Source organism: Rhinopithecus roxellana, chromosome 9, assembly GCF_007565055.1.
Source record: "Rhinopithecus roxellana isolate Shanxi Qingling chromosome 9, ASM756505v1, whole genome shotgun sequence".
Taxonomy (NCBI): Eukaryota; Metazoa; Chordata; class Mammalia; order Primates; family Cercopithecidae; genus Rhinopithecus; species Rhinopithecus roxellana.
Genome location: NC_044557.1, coordinates 128,859,956 through 128,876,371, shown reverse-complemented (window position 1 = coordinate 128,876,371; position 16,416 = coordinate 128,859,956). Strand labels below are relative to the sequence as shown.

The window sequence follows — 16,416 nt, the reverse complement described above, 5'->3', positions numbered from 1 at the left end:
AAACTGATTTGTAAACAAGTGCATAAAAATCTGAGGCTGGATGTGGTGGCTCACGCCTGTAATCCCAACACTTTGGGAGGCCGAGGCAGGCGGATCACGAGGTCAGGAGATCGAGACCATCCTGGCTAACACAGTGAAACCGCATCTCTACTAAAAATAGAAAAAATTAGCTGGGCATGGTGGCATGTGCCTGTAGTCCCAGCTACTCGGGAGGCTGAGGCAGGAGAATTGCTTAAACCTGGAAGAAAGAGGTTGCAGTGAGCTGAGATCGCGCCATTGCACTCCAGCCTGGGCAACAGAGTGAGACTCGTCTAAGAAAAAAAAAAAAAAAACCTCCAAAATAAGACATTTTATCAAGTCAAATTTGACAGTGTGTTTTTAAAACACACACATACATAACCAAGTGTGGTTTAACCTAAGAATGAAAGGATAAATGAATAGCATTAAGTCTTCTTTTTTCTAATCCATTAATTTTCTTAGTAGTGTTAAAAACCAGTAGGGAAGATTCAATGCCCAGTAATGATTTAAAAAAACAAAAAACCAAAAACAAGAACAACAACAAAAAACCTCTTCAGAACCCAGGAATAGATAACTTTCTTAAGTATGGAGGTGATCGATAAAAAACATACAACAAATATTGAATGGTGAAAACCTTAGTTTAAGGCTTAAATCAGGTACAAGACACACATGAATGCTATTACTCTTACTCTTCAACAGCGTTCTTTGATTCCTAGTCAAGGGGATAAAATAAGAAAAAGAAATGATAAGATTTATACAGGAAGGGACACATTTTGTTTTCATGTTTGCACATTTTGTTTGCAGTTGTCTACATAGAAACATAAAGAGTAAATAGACTGTTACAACTCATTCAGCAAAATTACTGTTTATACGATCCACTCGCTGAAATCATTAGCATTTGTATACCCAATGATAAACAATTATAAAATGTAATAGAAAAAATAGTAAATAATAGTGGATTCAAGGCTAGTCACGTAATACAGGTTGAACATTCCTAATTTTAATCTGAAATGCTCCAATATCCTAAACTTTTTGAATGCCAACTTGTCAACACAAGTGGAAAATTCCACACCTGACCTCATGTGACAGGGCATAGTCAAAGCACAGGTGCACGACATGGTTGATTTAGTGTCCCCAAGGGAAAAAAGACCCACCCAGCCCCCTTCAACTACAGTATAACTTTTCCATGCACACCCAGATTCCCCCACGCAAGCATGCCCACAACGTATAATAAAATGGCACGTGTGCAGGCTGGACGCACCCACCACAGATTCCCCATGATACCTCACGTGGGGCCAAGAACTCCATGCATTACTCACTGTGGTTTTTTGCTTATTCTCTGCTGTGTCATGTAAAAATATTACTGAAAATGTCAAAAAGGCCTGCAGATCCCCCTATGTGTAACAGTGATCAGAAAAAGAGGAAGAATTTATGTTTATCAATCGCACAGGCAACTTGTTGGGGGAACTGAACAGCAGTATAAGTGTGAAATGTCTTACAGAAGAGTATGGTGTTGGGATGACCACCATACATGACCTGAAGACACAGAAGGATACACTTTTGAAGTTCTGTGCTGAATGTGATGAGCAGAAGTCAATGAAAAATAGAAAAACTCTGCGTAAAGCTAAAAATGAAGACGTCAATCGTGTATTGAAAAACTAGATCTGAACACGTGCATCACACTGACCACGTGCCACTCAGTGGTATGCTGATCATGAAACAAGCGAAGATCTATCCCGATGAACTGAAAATTGAAGGGAACTGTGAATATTCAACAGGCTGGTTGCAGATATTAAGAAATGACATGGAATTCAAGTTTTAAAGCATCTGCAGATCACAAAGCCGAGTCAAAACTCATTGACGAGTTTGCCAAGATTATCGCTGATGAAAATCTGATGCCAGAACAAGTCTGTATTACTGATGAGACATCACCATTTGGGTGCTGTTGCCCCAGAAAGATGCTGACTACAGCTGATGGGACAGCCCGTACAGGAATTAAGGATGGCAAGGACAGAATGACTTGCAGTGCTGTGCAAATGCAGCAGGCACGCAGAAGTGTAAACTTGCTCTCATGGGCAGAAGCTTTTGTCCTTGCTGTTTTCAAGGAATAAATTTCTTATCAGTCCATTATTATGCTAACAAAAAGGCGTGGGTCACCAGGGGGCATCTTTTCTGATCGATGTTACAAACATTTCGCACAGGCCTCTTATGCTGGCTGCAGAAAAGTTGGACCAGATGGTGACAGCAAGATTTTCTTATGCCTTGACTACTGTTCTGCTCATCCCCCAACTGAAATTCTCATCAAAGATAATATTGATGCTGTGTACTTCCCCCCAATTGTGACTTCTCTAGTTCAGCCATGTAACCAGGGTATCTTTAGATCAGTGGAAAGTAAGTATAAAAACACTTTCTTGAATTGCATGCTCGCAGCAGGGAACGGAGGTGTAGGTGTAAACGATTTTCAGGAGTTGAGCATGAAGGAGCCATACACGCTGTTGCCAACGCTTGCAATACAGTGACTAAAGACACAGCTGTGCATGCCTGGCGTGACCTCTGGCCTATGACTGTGTTCAGTGATGATGATAAACAAGGTGGTGATTTAGAAGAATTCAGCTTGTCAAGTGAGAAGAAAAGGACGTCTGACCTCCTTACCTATGGAAAAAATATACCTTCCGAGTTCATCAGTCAGCTGGAAGAAGTAGACATTAATGTTGTTTTTAACACTGATAATGGGCTCCAGTTGTTCATTTCACTGACTGATGAAGCTATAGCCAGAATGGTTCTGAATCCAGGTGTTCATGATGATACCAACCATGAGATTATGTTAACACTGCAGAAAAAGCACCCGTGGACAGTGTGGAGCACATGTGTGATGGGTTAACTGAGGCCTAGAGCAGCGTGCATTCACAACAGAACAAGAAATCATGTCAGCTTATAAAATCAAAGACAGACTCCTAAGACAAAAAAGAAAAAAAAAAATTAGCCAGGCATGGTGACACGTGACTATAGTCCCAGCTGTGTGGGAGGCTAAGGTGAGAGTCTTGCCTGATCCCAGGAGTTAGAGGCTGCAGTGAGCCATGATCATGCCACTGCACATCAACCTGGGAAACAGAGCGAGGCCCTGTCTAAAAAAAAAACCAAAACATTAAGTAAGTATTTTGTGCATGAAACAAAGTTTGTGTACACTGAACCAACAGAAAGGAGCTGTCGGTTTTAAGACCATTGTTAATGAGGCAGATACCATTAAAAATTCTAAGACCATTGTCAGTGGGGCAGATACCATTAAAAAGCCACCCAGCAGAATGCCTCCTTGTCCCCAGAGGACCCACTTCCTGCGCCTGTAACTGCTTCTTATGTTCCTTCTCACCTGAAAAGTAAATGTCCCCTAACCTTCGAATCAAAGCACAGCATGGCTGGGAGACCAGAGGCCTGCTGTTGTGTGTTGTTGCTGCTGCTGTTCAACAGCTGATTCCAGTCTCTGCTGATGCCACAGGCTGCTTAGCTCCCCTGAGCACATGAGTCTCCACTGTGTTAATGGCATGTCTTCTTTTTTTACTGTTAACTACTTACGTGTGAATAAGTGTAAGGAAATGATTGCTCGTTGGTAGCATATAAATTCAGAGTCAGGGCTAGGCACGGTGGCTCACGCCTGTAATCCCAGCACTTTGGGAGGCCAAGGTGGGCAGATCGCTTGAGGCCAGGAGTTCAACACCAGCCTGGCCAACACGGCAAAGCCCCATGTCTACTAAAATTAACAAAAATTAGCCGGGCGTGATGGCACATGCATGTAGTCCCAGCTACTTGGGAGGCTGAGGCAGGAGAATCGCTTGAGCCCGGGAGGCAGAGGTTGCAGTGAGTCGAGATTTCACCACTGCACTCCAGCCTGGGCGACAGAGTGAGACTCTGTCTCAAAAAAAAAAAAAAAAAAAAAATCAGGAACGAGGGTGATACCACACAACCACTGATTGTCCACATGCGGTGCGGGCTGAGATAGTGACACCTCTGCTTTCTGATGGTTCCGTGTACACAGACTTTGTTTCATGCACAAAATTTGTTTGTTTTTTGAAACAGAGTTTTGCTCTGTTACCCAGGCTGATTACAGTGCTGCGATCATAGCTTATTGCAGCCTTTAACTCCTGGCCTCCAGCGACCTTCCCACCTCAGCCTCCTGTGTAGCTGGGACTACAGTCATGCTGTCACACCTGACAATCACACCAGCCTCTGCACAGAATGATTTAAAATATCATATAAAATTACCTCTAGGCTATGTGTATAAGATGTAGATGAAACATAAATGAATTCTGGTTTTAGCTCTGGTCCTATCTTCAAGATCTCTCATTGTACATTCCAAAAATGCCCCCCCCCCCAAAAAAAAATCTGGAATTTAAAACACTTCTGGTCTCGAGCATTTTGGATGAAGGACACGCCACCTGTAATATCCTTTTACACGTTTCCTGGATGGGAAACAGAAGTTGGTGTGCTGGGAGTCACACGTAAATGGCAGACTTTCTTGTCTGTGACACATTCTTAGGATGTCCTAGAGAAGTATCAGTGATGTGTAAAATAGCAGAGTAGAAAAAATATGTTGAGAACTGCTGTTTTATTAGACTGAGCTACAAAACAGCCACATGGTATCAGGTCATTCATTCATTTACCCAGTAGATATTTCCTACACACTTGTCATATGCCGAGCATATTCTAGGCACTGCAGGCACAGCAGTCGACAGCCTTTGCCCCTGTGAGACTTAACATTTAAGGGAGAAGACAGGCAACAAACAGTTTCTTTAAAAATCCTTATGGTGGTAAATGCAATGAAGAAAACTGGGTGAGTATGGAGAGTAGGAGTAAGGTAGGCCCCTTGCAGGTGAGTGGCATTTGAGCTGAGGCCCAGATGATGAAGAGAAGGATGGACTCTTGTAGGTCTATGGGACTGATCCTTCCAGGAACGGTAAGGGCTGAGAGGTCAAGAGAAGTGGTAAGTTTAGCATGGCTGAAATGAAGGGAGAGAAGACAAAGCGATAGGAAATGAAGCTGGAGAAGCAGGCAGCTTCAGCTGGACCATTCCAGACCACTGACACCTTAACAGACAACAGCAAGAAGTTTGGGTTTTGTTCTAAGGTAAATGGAAGTTGCAGAAGGATTTTAAGTGGGAGGAATAGGCTCTGGTATATGTTTGTTTACTCTGTTTGTGTTTGTTTTTGTTTTGATGGATACAGAGTCTCCCAATGTTGCCCAGGCTGGTTTTGAACTCCTGGGCTCAAGGGATCCTCCCAACTTGGCCTCTCAAAGTGCTGACATATGTTTTTTAACGGAAGCAGATAAAGCAATCTTGGACCTTTGCAGTGGTTCAGGTGATTACTGATGGGGGTTAGGACCAGGGACATATCAATGGAGGTGTTGTGAAGTTGTCAGATTTTAAATATACATTTCAAAGCCAGCTGCACTTGTTGATAGCTTGGATGTGGCATATTAGAGAAAGAAGAATCAAAGGTGGCACCTAGTCTTGAGTTCTGAGCTTCCAGAGCGAGGCACCTAGAAGTCAGGACCCGGGAGAATCATGGAATGAGTGGTGGTTTATTCAGTCTGCAGAAGCAATGCCTACAGCACGGCTGTGTGAAAGAGGAGAGATGTGGGATGAGCAGATGAAAATGACACAGCAGGCAGCTCTGGGCTCATTGTGAGAAACGACTCTAGGAACATGTGTAACCTGCTGGGCTCTACTGTCAGGGGCTGCCTTAAGCCATGAAGCCGCAGAGGCTGGGTGACCACTGTCCCACAGTGAGGGAGCTGGGCCATTCCTTACCAGAGTGGAGATCTGGCTAGATCTCCCAGCCCTAACATGCTTACTTATTTTGATAAGCAAAGCAAAAGCTCACATGGGTCCCATGCGCTCCTGGACTTCTGCACACCGTGCCATTAACCACACTTGGATGCTGGCAACCGCAGTTTTAGTTAAATAAAGTGACTTGCCCACCGTAGTATAAAAAATTAATTTTGGCAGCATGTTGATTCTGTATCCTACCCATAAGACAGAGGCGTGGCTAGTAAACTTTAGCTTGTGTGTAAATGCCTGCCAAGAACTGCTAAATACTGTTGCTTAAAAAAAAAAAGAAAGAAAAAACTTTCTTTTTTTTTTTTAATTTAAATTTCACAGAGCTGCTCAAGGGCAGTTCAACTTTCTACTCATCTCTGTCTCTACCAGCCAGGACTGGCATTACTCTAACATCTATCCTAAGACCACATTTTATGGGATGTTTGAGGATTATTCCTATGAAGTGACATTGGAATTTGGGGATGTGGCTATCTTCAGATGCCAAATAAACTTGGATAGAAATCATTTTTCCTGTGTGTGTTTAGTTAGGAACATGGGGCTGTGAGGGGCTCCCTGGACATGACCCTGGAGCTGTCGGCCCTTGTTGAGTGGTCAGATGCACTTCAGACCTCCCAGAGTGCCGACCAAACACTCAGTCACAGCCCCGTGCACACCTCAAGGCCACTGCTCAGAAGTCCAGTGTAATTCCTCAGGCAGCACGTCCTAGAGCAGGCCATGAGAGGTGTAAGGTACAGACTTTGTTGTGAGGTTACATGTAGGCTTCTCTTCTATCTTGTCTCTGTTTAAAGATCAATACTTCAGGCAGCCTTTATCCCCACCATGACAAATATGTGGATGGAAGGATACATGTGTGGATGGGTGGATGGGTGGATGGGTGGATGAGTGGATGAGTGGATGGATGGATGGATGGATGGATGGATGGATGGATGGATGGATGGATGGGTAGATGGGTAGATGGGTGGATGGAGTGATGTTTGATTTCATAGTCAAAGAACTCAAACAGTAGAGAAGTACACAGGGTCCCCCAGTCTTACAACTCTTCCTTAAAGTAACTACAATAACGATGGAAGTGTATCTTCTAGATTTCTTTTAAAAACATATTTATGAATGTAAACATACTATGGTCAGATCCAGTGACTCACACCTATAATCCTAAAACTTTGGGAGGCCAAGGTGAGTGGATTGCTTAATGCCAGAAGTTTGAGACCAGCCTTGGCAACACAGAAAGATCCTGTCCCTACAAAAAAAAATTTTTTTTAAGTAGCCTGGTGTCGTGGCACATGCCTGTAGTCCTAGCTACTCAGGAGGCCAAGGTGGGAGGATCACTTGAGGACAGGAATTCCAGGCTGCAGGAAGCCATGATCATACCACTACACTCAAGTCTGGGCAATGGATCAAGATCCTGTATGTTTAAAAAAAAAAAAAGCATATTTACATAGAAATAAATGTATATAAACATAGATATTGTTTAGGGATTTGTTTTTATATAAATTGGAGAATCACATGTTTTTTCATGAGTTTTTATTTAACCCTATGTCTAGAAGATCCTTCCAGCTTAACACATATACAGCTACTTCATTCTTTTTAACCATTGGGAGGTACGGTAATTAATTTATGTTAATAAATTAATGTCCTTTCTGTTATTTTTGTTATTCTGCTATTGTATTTATTTATTTATTTATTTATTTTAGAAACAGGATGTCACTGTGTTGCCCAGGCTGGCCTCAAACTCCTGGGCTCAAGCAGTCCTCCCACCTCAGCCTCCCAAGTAGGTGGGACTACAGGCATGAACCCTGCCACACGGCTGACTTCTGCTATTTTAAACTTGTGTGTGTATGTGTGTGTATGTGTGTGTGTGTGTGTGTGTGTGTGTTTTCTAATTGAACAATCTGAATTCAATTTTAAGAGATTTTCTTGAGCTATAATTATTCTAGCCCAAGCCCAGGCACATGAAGATTTCTGTAAAATAGATTCAAAGCAGTGGAATTACTGTGCCCTAGGATATGTGTACTTAAATTCTGATACACAAGGCTGCACCAATTTACACTATCACTAACAGTATATAAAGACCTATTTCCTATGTCCTATAAATTCCTATGTCCAATACTGGACATAACCCATAGTTTCAATGTTGGGTGATCTGATTAGTTTAAAAAAAAAGATCTCATTCATTTGTAATTCCCTGGCGACTAAATTCCTAATGAGTCTGAGTATCTTAGGAGATTTATCATTCATGAATTGCCAGTCCTGATCCCTTGCCTCTTTTGAAATTGAGTTATTTATCTTTTTCACCCTGTTTAACAGCTGTGCTTACGTAATACGGACATGAAACTTTTGCTGTAAATGTTACAAAATTCTGTCTCTTTAATTGTGCTTATGATGACTTAAGTATTACCAAGTTTTTTATTTTTAACTATTTTTTTTTATAAAATTAAACACCTCTTTTCCTCCATGGCACCTACACTTAGTGGTTTTGCTTAGAAAGGTCTTCCTCACCCTCTGAGCTTTAAAAATAATCTCATATTATTCTATTTATAGTTTTAAAAAATATTTAGACCTTTAATGCATCTGCACTTCACTTATTATATAATGTGAGGGGACCATGTCGTTTTTAATAACTCATTTATTGACATTGACTTATAATGCCCCTGTGAGTCCTCTCTTACATTCCCACATGGTATGGGCGTGTTTCTGGTTATTCTCGTCCATTGATCTATTTGTCTATTCCGTGATAACCTCTATTTTACTGCTGTAATTATACAGACTGTTTTGATATCTGATATGTCAAATTTTTTCTCATTATTTCTTTTTTAAAATCATCTTCCTATGCATTTTTTTTCTTTCCCATAAACTTTAGAATAAACGTGTCCTTTTCTTTTTTAAAAGTTTGAAATTTGGGGATTATATTGAATTTTTAGATGAATTTGCAAAGAGCATCATGTTTTCTGCATTTTTTTTTTTCTGGTTTTTCAAAACTGACACCTAGTCAGAAAACTAAGTGTAAAAATTGAATCCAGAGAATTTTTACAGCATGGAAGAACATACAGATGTGGCTGAATGACTTATAACCTGAGTATCGGGAAAGGCTTCCACCTACCTATGACTCAAAAGCCAGATGCAATAGAAAAAGTGTTGATATAATTTGAATACGTAAGAAATTGAAACTTATACATGGCAAAAGTTTGCATAAGAAAAGTCAAGCCAGGTGTGGTGTGTTACGCCTGTAATCCCAGCACTTCAGAGGACTGAGGCAGGAGGATTGCTTGAGCCCAGGAGTTTGAGACCAACCTGGGCAACAAAGTGAGACATTGGCTCCACAAAAAATCCAAAAATTAACTGGGTGTGGTGGTGCACACCTATAGTCCTGTCTACCTGGGAAGCTGAGGCTGGAGGATCACCTGAGTTCAGGAGACTGAGGCTGCAGTGAGCCATGTTTGCACCAATGCACTCTAACCTGGGTGACAGAGCAAGATCCTATCTCAAAAAGAGAAAAAAATGTAAATCATGATAATACCTGCTTCACTGTTGTGGAGAGAAGTAGTATACCTAGTGCTAATAATAACTGTCATATACAATGTTATTAACTGTATCATTTCTTATATATATAAGCTATCACAAATGTTAGTGTTCCTCCCTTCTGAAATTCACCTGAGTGTCCCTCACTGGCCCAGGCCTCCCGGGTAGAGGCACATTTGTATTGAGAAGACAACAGTTACATTCTGGGACACTATCTTGACCTGTAACTAAGATAAGTCGTTTTTTTCTTCCATTTAAAAAGTATTTATACAATAAACCCATTTTTTCTTTTTTGTACCATACCACCAGTATAGCTTTCCACCTTCTATCACTCTTCTGTGTGACTTCTTAAGTTCCTTCAAATATAATTCTGTAATTATAATTCCATAATCACACAATCATTGTGATTCTGTAATTGCAATTGATTGATTTAATCTACCTTATCATCCAATCAGTGCTGACAGTGGACCTCATTCCTTTTTTTTCTAACAGTAGGAATAGAATGCAGTGCAGTACACTGGCCAGGACGGAGGAAAGAGGGAGGGGTTGTTTCTGCCAGCTGCCAGGCTCACTTGTGCTGATCCTTCAGCTGCACCTGCAGCGCTATCCTGGACCAGGTGCCACTTGTAATTTTCGTAAAAGAGTCGAGTTTCAAACTGATGGGACTTTAGAGCCCCTTTAATTTGAGCTATGAAGAACTGAGTCTTAGGAAGTATGCTTATTCACTTGGTATTCCATAAAAAATACCTACGCTGGGTAGATAGGATGGCACGGCCTCCCTCTCACCATTGGTGTCACAGTTAAAACTCATTTATGTATTTCTTTATCCTCTGCCTTATGCTGAGAGTATTGGAAGTGGTGAGCTAAGATGAGAGAACTCCTGTGTCACAGACTGGCAAGCTTCCCACCCCGCCCACTGAGTGTTCAGCCACGATGGGAGCGTCATCTGTGTCCTGAATCTAATGGGACTGGCCAGTGTGACTGAGACCTGAATGTTTCATTGTATTGAATTTTGTTTCATGTTAATTTAAAAAGTCATGTGTGCTCTATGGACGGGGGGGGCCTATGGACAACACAGCTCTTGACCATTTGTTTTTAAATATAGTTTCATGTATATAGAAACAGGTTATCACTTTCCTGTGTGGCTAGCTATTATGAATGCTAAACTGCTTTTCCCTCTCTCTCTAGATTCCATCACCCAGCACAAGGTCTGTGCCTCTGAAAACTACCTATTGCCACAATGACAGTGACCTCACTGGCCTGTGGTGACTGCACAGCTTGCAAAACCGTCTTTGGATGTTCAAGTGAGAAACAATTGTGAGGAGAAGGAACTGGCGTATACAAGATGACTTTTGATATCATGTTTGCCACGCGTTGTGGTGCTTAAGAACTCTCAGGTGACTTTCTGATGACTGAATTTGTGGTTCAGAAAAGCTTCGGGCCTTTTTTTTTTTTTTTTTTTTTGAGATGGATTCCTGCTCTGATTCTCAGGCTGGAGTGGAGTGGCACAATCTCAGCTCACTGCAACCTCCACCTCCCGGGTTCAAGCAATTCTCCTGCCTCAGCCTCCCGAGTCGCTGGGACTATAGGCATGCGCCACCATGCCCCGCTAATTTTTGTATTTTTGGTAGAGACGGGGTTTCACCATGTTGGCGAGGCTGGTCTCAAATGCCTGACCTCAGGTGATCTGTCAGGCCTCTTCTATAGAATTCCAGTCTTTGTATCTTAGTAATGATCTTAATTGAAAGGTCACAGAACCTTTGTCATTAGAACACGGTACTGCCAAATAAAGAATGGAAATTCATTGACATTGTTTTATTACTGAGAACAACTAGAGAGCTCTGAAAGTTTCTTGGCTTAGATTCGAAGATCTTTATTAATACATTATCTGTTAGGTAGGAAAGACATTTGTCAGTTATTAAGGTGACTTTTATCTAGTGGAGATTCCTCTCTTAAAGTAATGAAAGCAGATAGGTATGGGGGTGTTATACAGGATGATTGGTGCCATCTGAGTGTCTTACTTCTGCAAGCCTGCTTTATGGTGAACAAAGCATCACCAACAAGGGATCACAACGTCCATTGGCCACGTTTTGCCTGCCGTCCTTGAGAGGAAATTGGCAGCTGGGGCTGATTCACAGAAACACCGATTTGTGGCTGAGCACGGCGGCTCACGCCTGTAATCCCAGCCCTTTAGGAGGCTGAGGTCAGGAGTTCGAGACCAGCCTGGCCAATGTGGCAAAACCCCATCTCTACTAAAAATACAAAAATCAGCTGGGTGTGGTGGCGCACACCTGTGGTCCCAGCTCCTCAGGAGGCCGAGGCAAGAGAATCGCTTGAACCCAGGAGGCGGAGGTTGCAGTGAGCTGAGGTTGCAGTGAATCAAGATTGCTCCACTGCACTCCAGCCTGGACGACAGAGCAACTCTCCATCTCAAATAAATAAATGAATAAGAAACACCGATGTGTCTGTCACCTTCTAAACAAATGAAATGCTAGGAAGTCCTAGCCAGAGTGATCAGGCAAGAATAAGCCATAAAAGGCATCCAAATAGGAAAAGAAGTCAAACTGTCTCTCTTCACTGCCAATATGATTCTATACCTAGAAAACCCTAAAGACTCTGCCAAAAGGCTCCTGGAACCGATAAACGACTTCAGTAAAGTTTCAGGATAGAAAATCCATGTACAAAAACCAGCATTTCCATACACAATAACATTCAAGCTGAGCACCAAATCAAGAACGCAATCCCATTTCCAATAGCCATGGAATGAAATACCTAGGAACACATGTAACCAAGGAGGTGAAGGATCTCTACAAGAACCATAAACGAGATGCTGAGTCCCAGCGAGGTCGAAGGTGCCACTGAGCCCTCACTGTGGTGCTGTTCCCACTCCAGGTTATCTACCTCCAATTTCAAGTCCCTCAACAGATATAACAGATCAACTTCTAGAATGAACCTTTGAGAAGGGACGTAGCAGTGCGTTCTGTAGAAATTGGCATTCTATAGAAAACCATAGAAACTGGAAATCATGAAGGGTTTTCTCTTGGTTTTAAAATAATGCATACATCCAAATCATCCCCTCATGATACTCATCCTCTAACAGCAATTGAACTTCAATACAATGCGTCATTCCTGAGTCCACTCGCTTCACATTACATTTCTCTATAACCACAAGCATCCTGGCTTGGTAGCGCTCCCACAGCACCAAAAATCCCTGAGGAGGCTGACAAACATTCTGCTGACTCATGCTGGGGACAAGCCACAGAGAACTTCCATCACCCACCACATCAGCCATGGAGCCAGCCCAGCCTCTGCCCACCCAGGCCTCAGTCCTCAATGTTAAGTTCTGATCCTTGATGCTGGCCTGCCAGTGGCCAGTCAAGATTCTCTTTCTGAAAGCTAATATTTTATGAGAACTAACTGTTGCTAGACATTACACTAAGCATATTACATGTTGTACTTCATTTTACCCTTCCAACAATCCTATTAGTAGCTTACTGTGGGTCTGCAAAGCCTTACTCAAAACATACAGGACTAGAGGTTCTCAGGATTCTGAATTCTTTTTAATTTTTTTAAAGGCTTATGGCTCTCACCACTTTTATTCAACGTTGTATTAAAGATTCTACCCAGAGAAGGCAATAAAAGGAAATTAAAGCTATACAGATTGGAAGTGAAGAAATAGAAGTCTTTATTCTCAAGAATATAAGACACTATATATAGAAATTGTAAGGAATGAAAAAAAAAAAACCCCTACAAGAACTTGTAACAAGTTTAGCAAGATTGCAATACACAAAGTTAATATACAAAACTAACAGAATTGTATTTATATATAGTCAATAAGCAATTCAAAATGAAATTAAGACCATGATTCCATTTAAAATTGCATCTAAAAATAAACAAAATAGGAATAGACTTGGCAACAGAAGTGTAACATCTGTATACTGAAACCCGTAAAACACTGCTGAAAGAAGTTACAGATTTAAATAGTGACATATACAAAGTTCATGGATTAGAAGATGCAATATTGTTAAGATGGTAGTTCTCAAATTGATGTATAGATTCAATGCAATCCATTAAAATCTCAGGTGGCTTTTCTGTAGAATTTGAAAAGCTGATGCTAAATTTTTTATGAAAATGCAAAGAACCTCTAGTAGACAAAACAATTTTTTTTAAAAGCAAAGTTGGAGGATTAATAGAACCTGATTCCAAAACTGTCTATGAAACTACAATAACCACAAAGTATCAGCCGGGCACCGTGGCTCACACCTGTAATCCCAGCTCTTTGGGAGGCTGAGGCGGGTGGACCACTTGAGGTCAGGAGTTTAAGACCAGCCTGGCCAACTTGGTGAAACCTCGTCTCTACTAGAAATACAAAAAACTAGCCAGGCATGGTGGCATGCACCTGTAATCTCCATTCCTCAGGAGGCTGAAGCAGGAGAATAGCTTGAACCTAGGAGAGTCCATCTCAACAACAACAACAACAAAAGTATTATATTGGCAAAAGAATAGACATGTAAATCAAGTAACAGAGAATTCAGGTATAAATCTTCATATTTATGGCCGATTGACTTTGAACAAAGCTGCTGAGGCAATTCAGTATAGTAGCATATTCTTTTCAACAAATGGTGCTGGCAGAAGGAAAAAAAAAAGCACTAGGATCCTTACCTCACACCATGCACAAACATTAGCTAAACATGGACTAAGTCAGGGTTTCTCAACCTCAACATTGTTGGCGTTTGTGGGGGTGGATAATTCTTTGCTGTGGAGAGCTGTCCTGTGCACTGTAGGATGTTTAGCTGTATCCTGGCCTCTGCCTATTAGATGCCAGTGGCACCCCTCCCCCAACACACACCCGGTTGTGACAATCTACGTCTCTAGATATTCCCAAATGTGCCCTGGAGAGCAAAACTGTTTCCAGTTGAGAATCATTGACCTAATGTAAAAAATAAAATGTACAGAAGAAAGCACAGCAGGAAATCATTCTGACCTTAGGTTAGGCAAAGATTTCTTAGATATCACACTGAAGGCACAATTCATTAAAAAAATAAGTTGGACCTCGTCAAAATTTTAAGTTTTGCTCTTCTGAAGAAACCATAAGAAACAATGAAAAAGACAAGCCACAGACTATGAAAAAATATGTGCAAACCATATATCTAATAAAGGACTTGTACCCACACCATGTAAAGAACTCATAACTCATTAATAAAAGGATAAAGAAAAAGCTGAAGACAATTCACGCAAAAAGATATACAAATAAGCACATTAAAATGGTCAATATTATTAGTCACTAGGGAAATACAAATTAAAGGCACAATGAAATACCTATTACACACCCACTAGAATGACTGCAAACAGTAAGACTGATAATTCCAAAATCTGACCAGGATATGGAGAAACTACGATATGTAGTTTCCTACATTGCTGGCATGATGATACAGCCAGCAATGATGCAAAATGGCATGATGCAAAATGATACAGCCACTTTGAAACACCATTTGGCAGTTGCTTAAAAAATTGAACATTCAATTACCATATGACCCAGCAATTTCACTCTTAGGTATGTAACCAAAATACATGAAAACATGGATCTGCACAAGGTCTTGTATACAAATGTTCATAGCAACATTATTCATAATAACCAGAAATTAGCCCATCAACTGAAAAGTAGATAAAATGTATATCCACATCATGGAATGCTACTCAGCACACTTCTAAAAAGCAATAGACTACTAACACTTGCAACAACATGAATGAGCTTCAGAAACACAAGTGAAAGAGGTCAGACACAAAAGACTACAGATTGTATGATTCCATTTAGATACCATTTCTACAAACCATAAAACTGTAGAGGCACGAAACAGATTCATGGTCTCCTGCAGCTGGGGATGGGAGTGGGAAGAGGGAGCAAACATTTTGGGATGATGCAAACGTTCTAAAACTGGATTGTGATTTTGGTTACACAACTGTATACATTTACTAAAATCACTGAACAGTACACTTTTAATGGGTAAGCTTTAAGGCATGTGAATTACACATCAATAAAGCTATTTTTTTAAAAAAGAGAGAGAGCGAGAGCTACATGGCAGCCCCAGGGCAGTAGCTCTCAGATCTCCCTTAGAGAAAGAACTTTCTCTTCCACAGCGATGAGTGCAGGTAGCTAACACACTCCAACCTGCATCTGGTAGTTCATTTAAGATCGACCTCGGCTTTCAAGTTAATGCCATGCTCTTTCTTGGCAGTCCCAAGCCAAGAAGTGGGCACAGAAAGGCACAGGGGCCTGGCTGATTCAGCCCAACATGAGGCTCCTCACCCTAGAACTCCCTGTGGAGTTGGCCGAGCCCACATGTGACCTGTAATGTGGTCTAAGCTGTCAGACCTCCACAGTGGCGGGAAGGTTTTCCATATCTCAGCCTGCTTCTACTCCCTTTTATTTTTCCCAGGAGTCACCCTTGGTCATCTCTTACTCTTTGAACTCTATGTCAGTGTCAGCTACCCAGAGGACCCATCAGACACAAAGTAATATGCAGATAACAGCCCAGGGGAATCTGAGCAGCACCCTGAAACCAACGTTTCCTCAGTGAAACCTAGAACAAACGTGGAATAAATAAAAACTACTAACAGTCTCATTTCGGCACTGGCAGTCTCACTCTGGAATCTGTGTTCATGCTCCCCAGGCCTATACTACAAGCTCGTTCAGCCATAACAGGGCAACTGTGAGGCTGTTGGATGGGATGATGTTGGAAGTAAATGCTTGGTGCCACCAACTGAAAATAGCACTCAGGCAAAAGTTTTCTCAGCAAGGCAATTTACCTTTATAGAAGTGTGCATCTCATGGATGGAACAATGGCAAGAGCACACTGGACAAGGGAGGGGAAGGGGGCCTTATTCCTAACACAGCTAGCCCTACTGCTATATCTTTCCCCTATTTACTAGGGTTTGACCGCACAGTCTAAGCTAATTCCGATTGGCTATTTTAAAGAGAGCAGGGGTACGAGCCAGAGTGGCAGGACAGTTACAGAACAGGTGACTAAGGATGACTAAGGACAGAGCAG

General features: G+C 41.6%; 1 protein-coding gene across 1 annotated transcript in view; it reads left to right on the top strand.

The window, feature by feature from the left end:
* The window catches only part of MCPH1 (microcephalin 1), a 240,709-nt gene extending 228,892 nt beyond the window's left edge, over window positions 1-11,817 (top strand). The window contains exon 14 of the mRNA XM_010381383.2: window positions 10,556-11,817. Within this exon, the coding sequence (XP_010379685.2) occupies window positions 10,556-10,611 (56 nt within the window). The 3' untranslated portion in view covers window positions 10,612-11,817. The remainder of the gene's footprint in view (window positions 1-10,555) is intronic.
* Window positions 11,818-16,416: the final 4,599 nt, after the last annotated feature.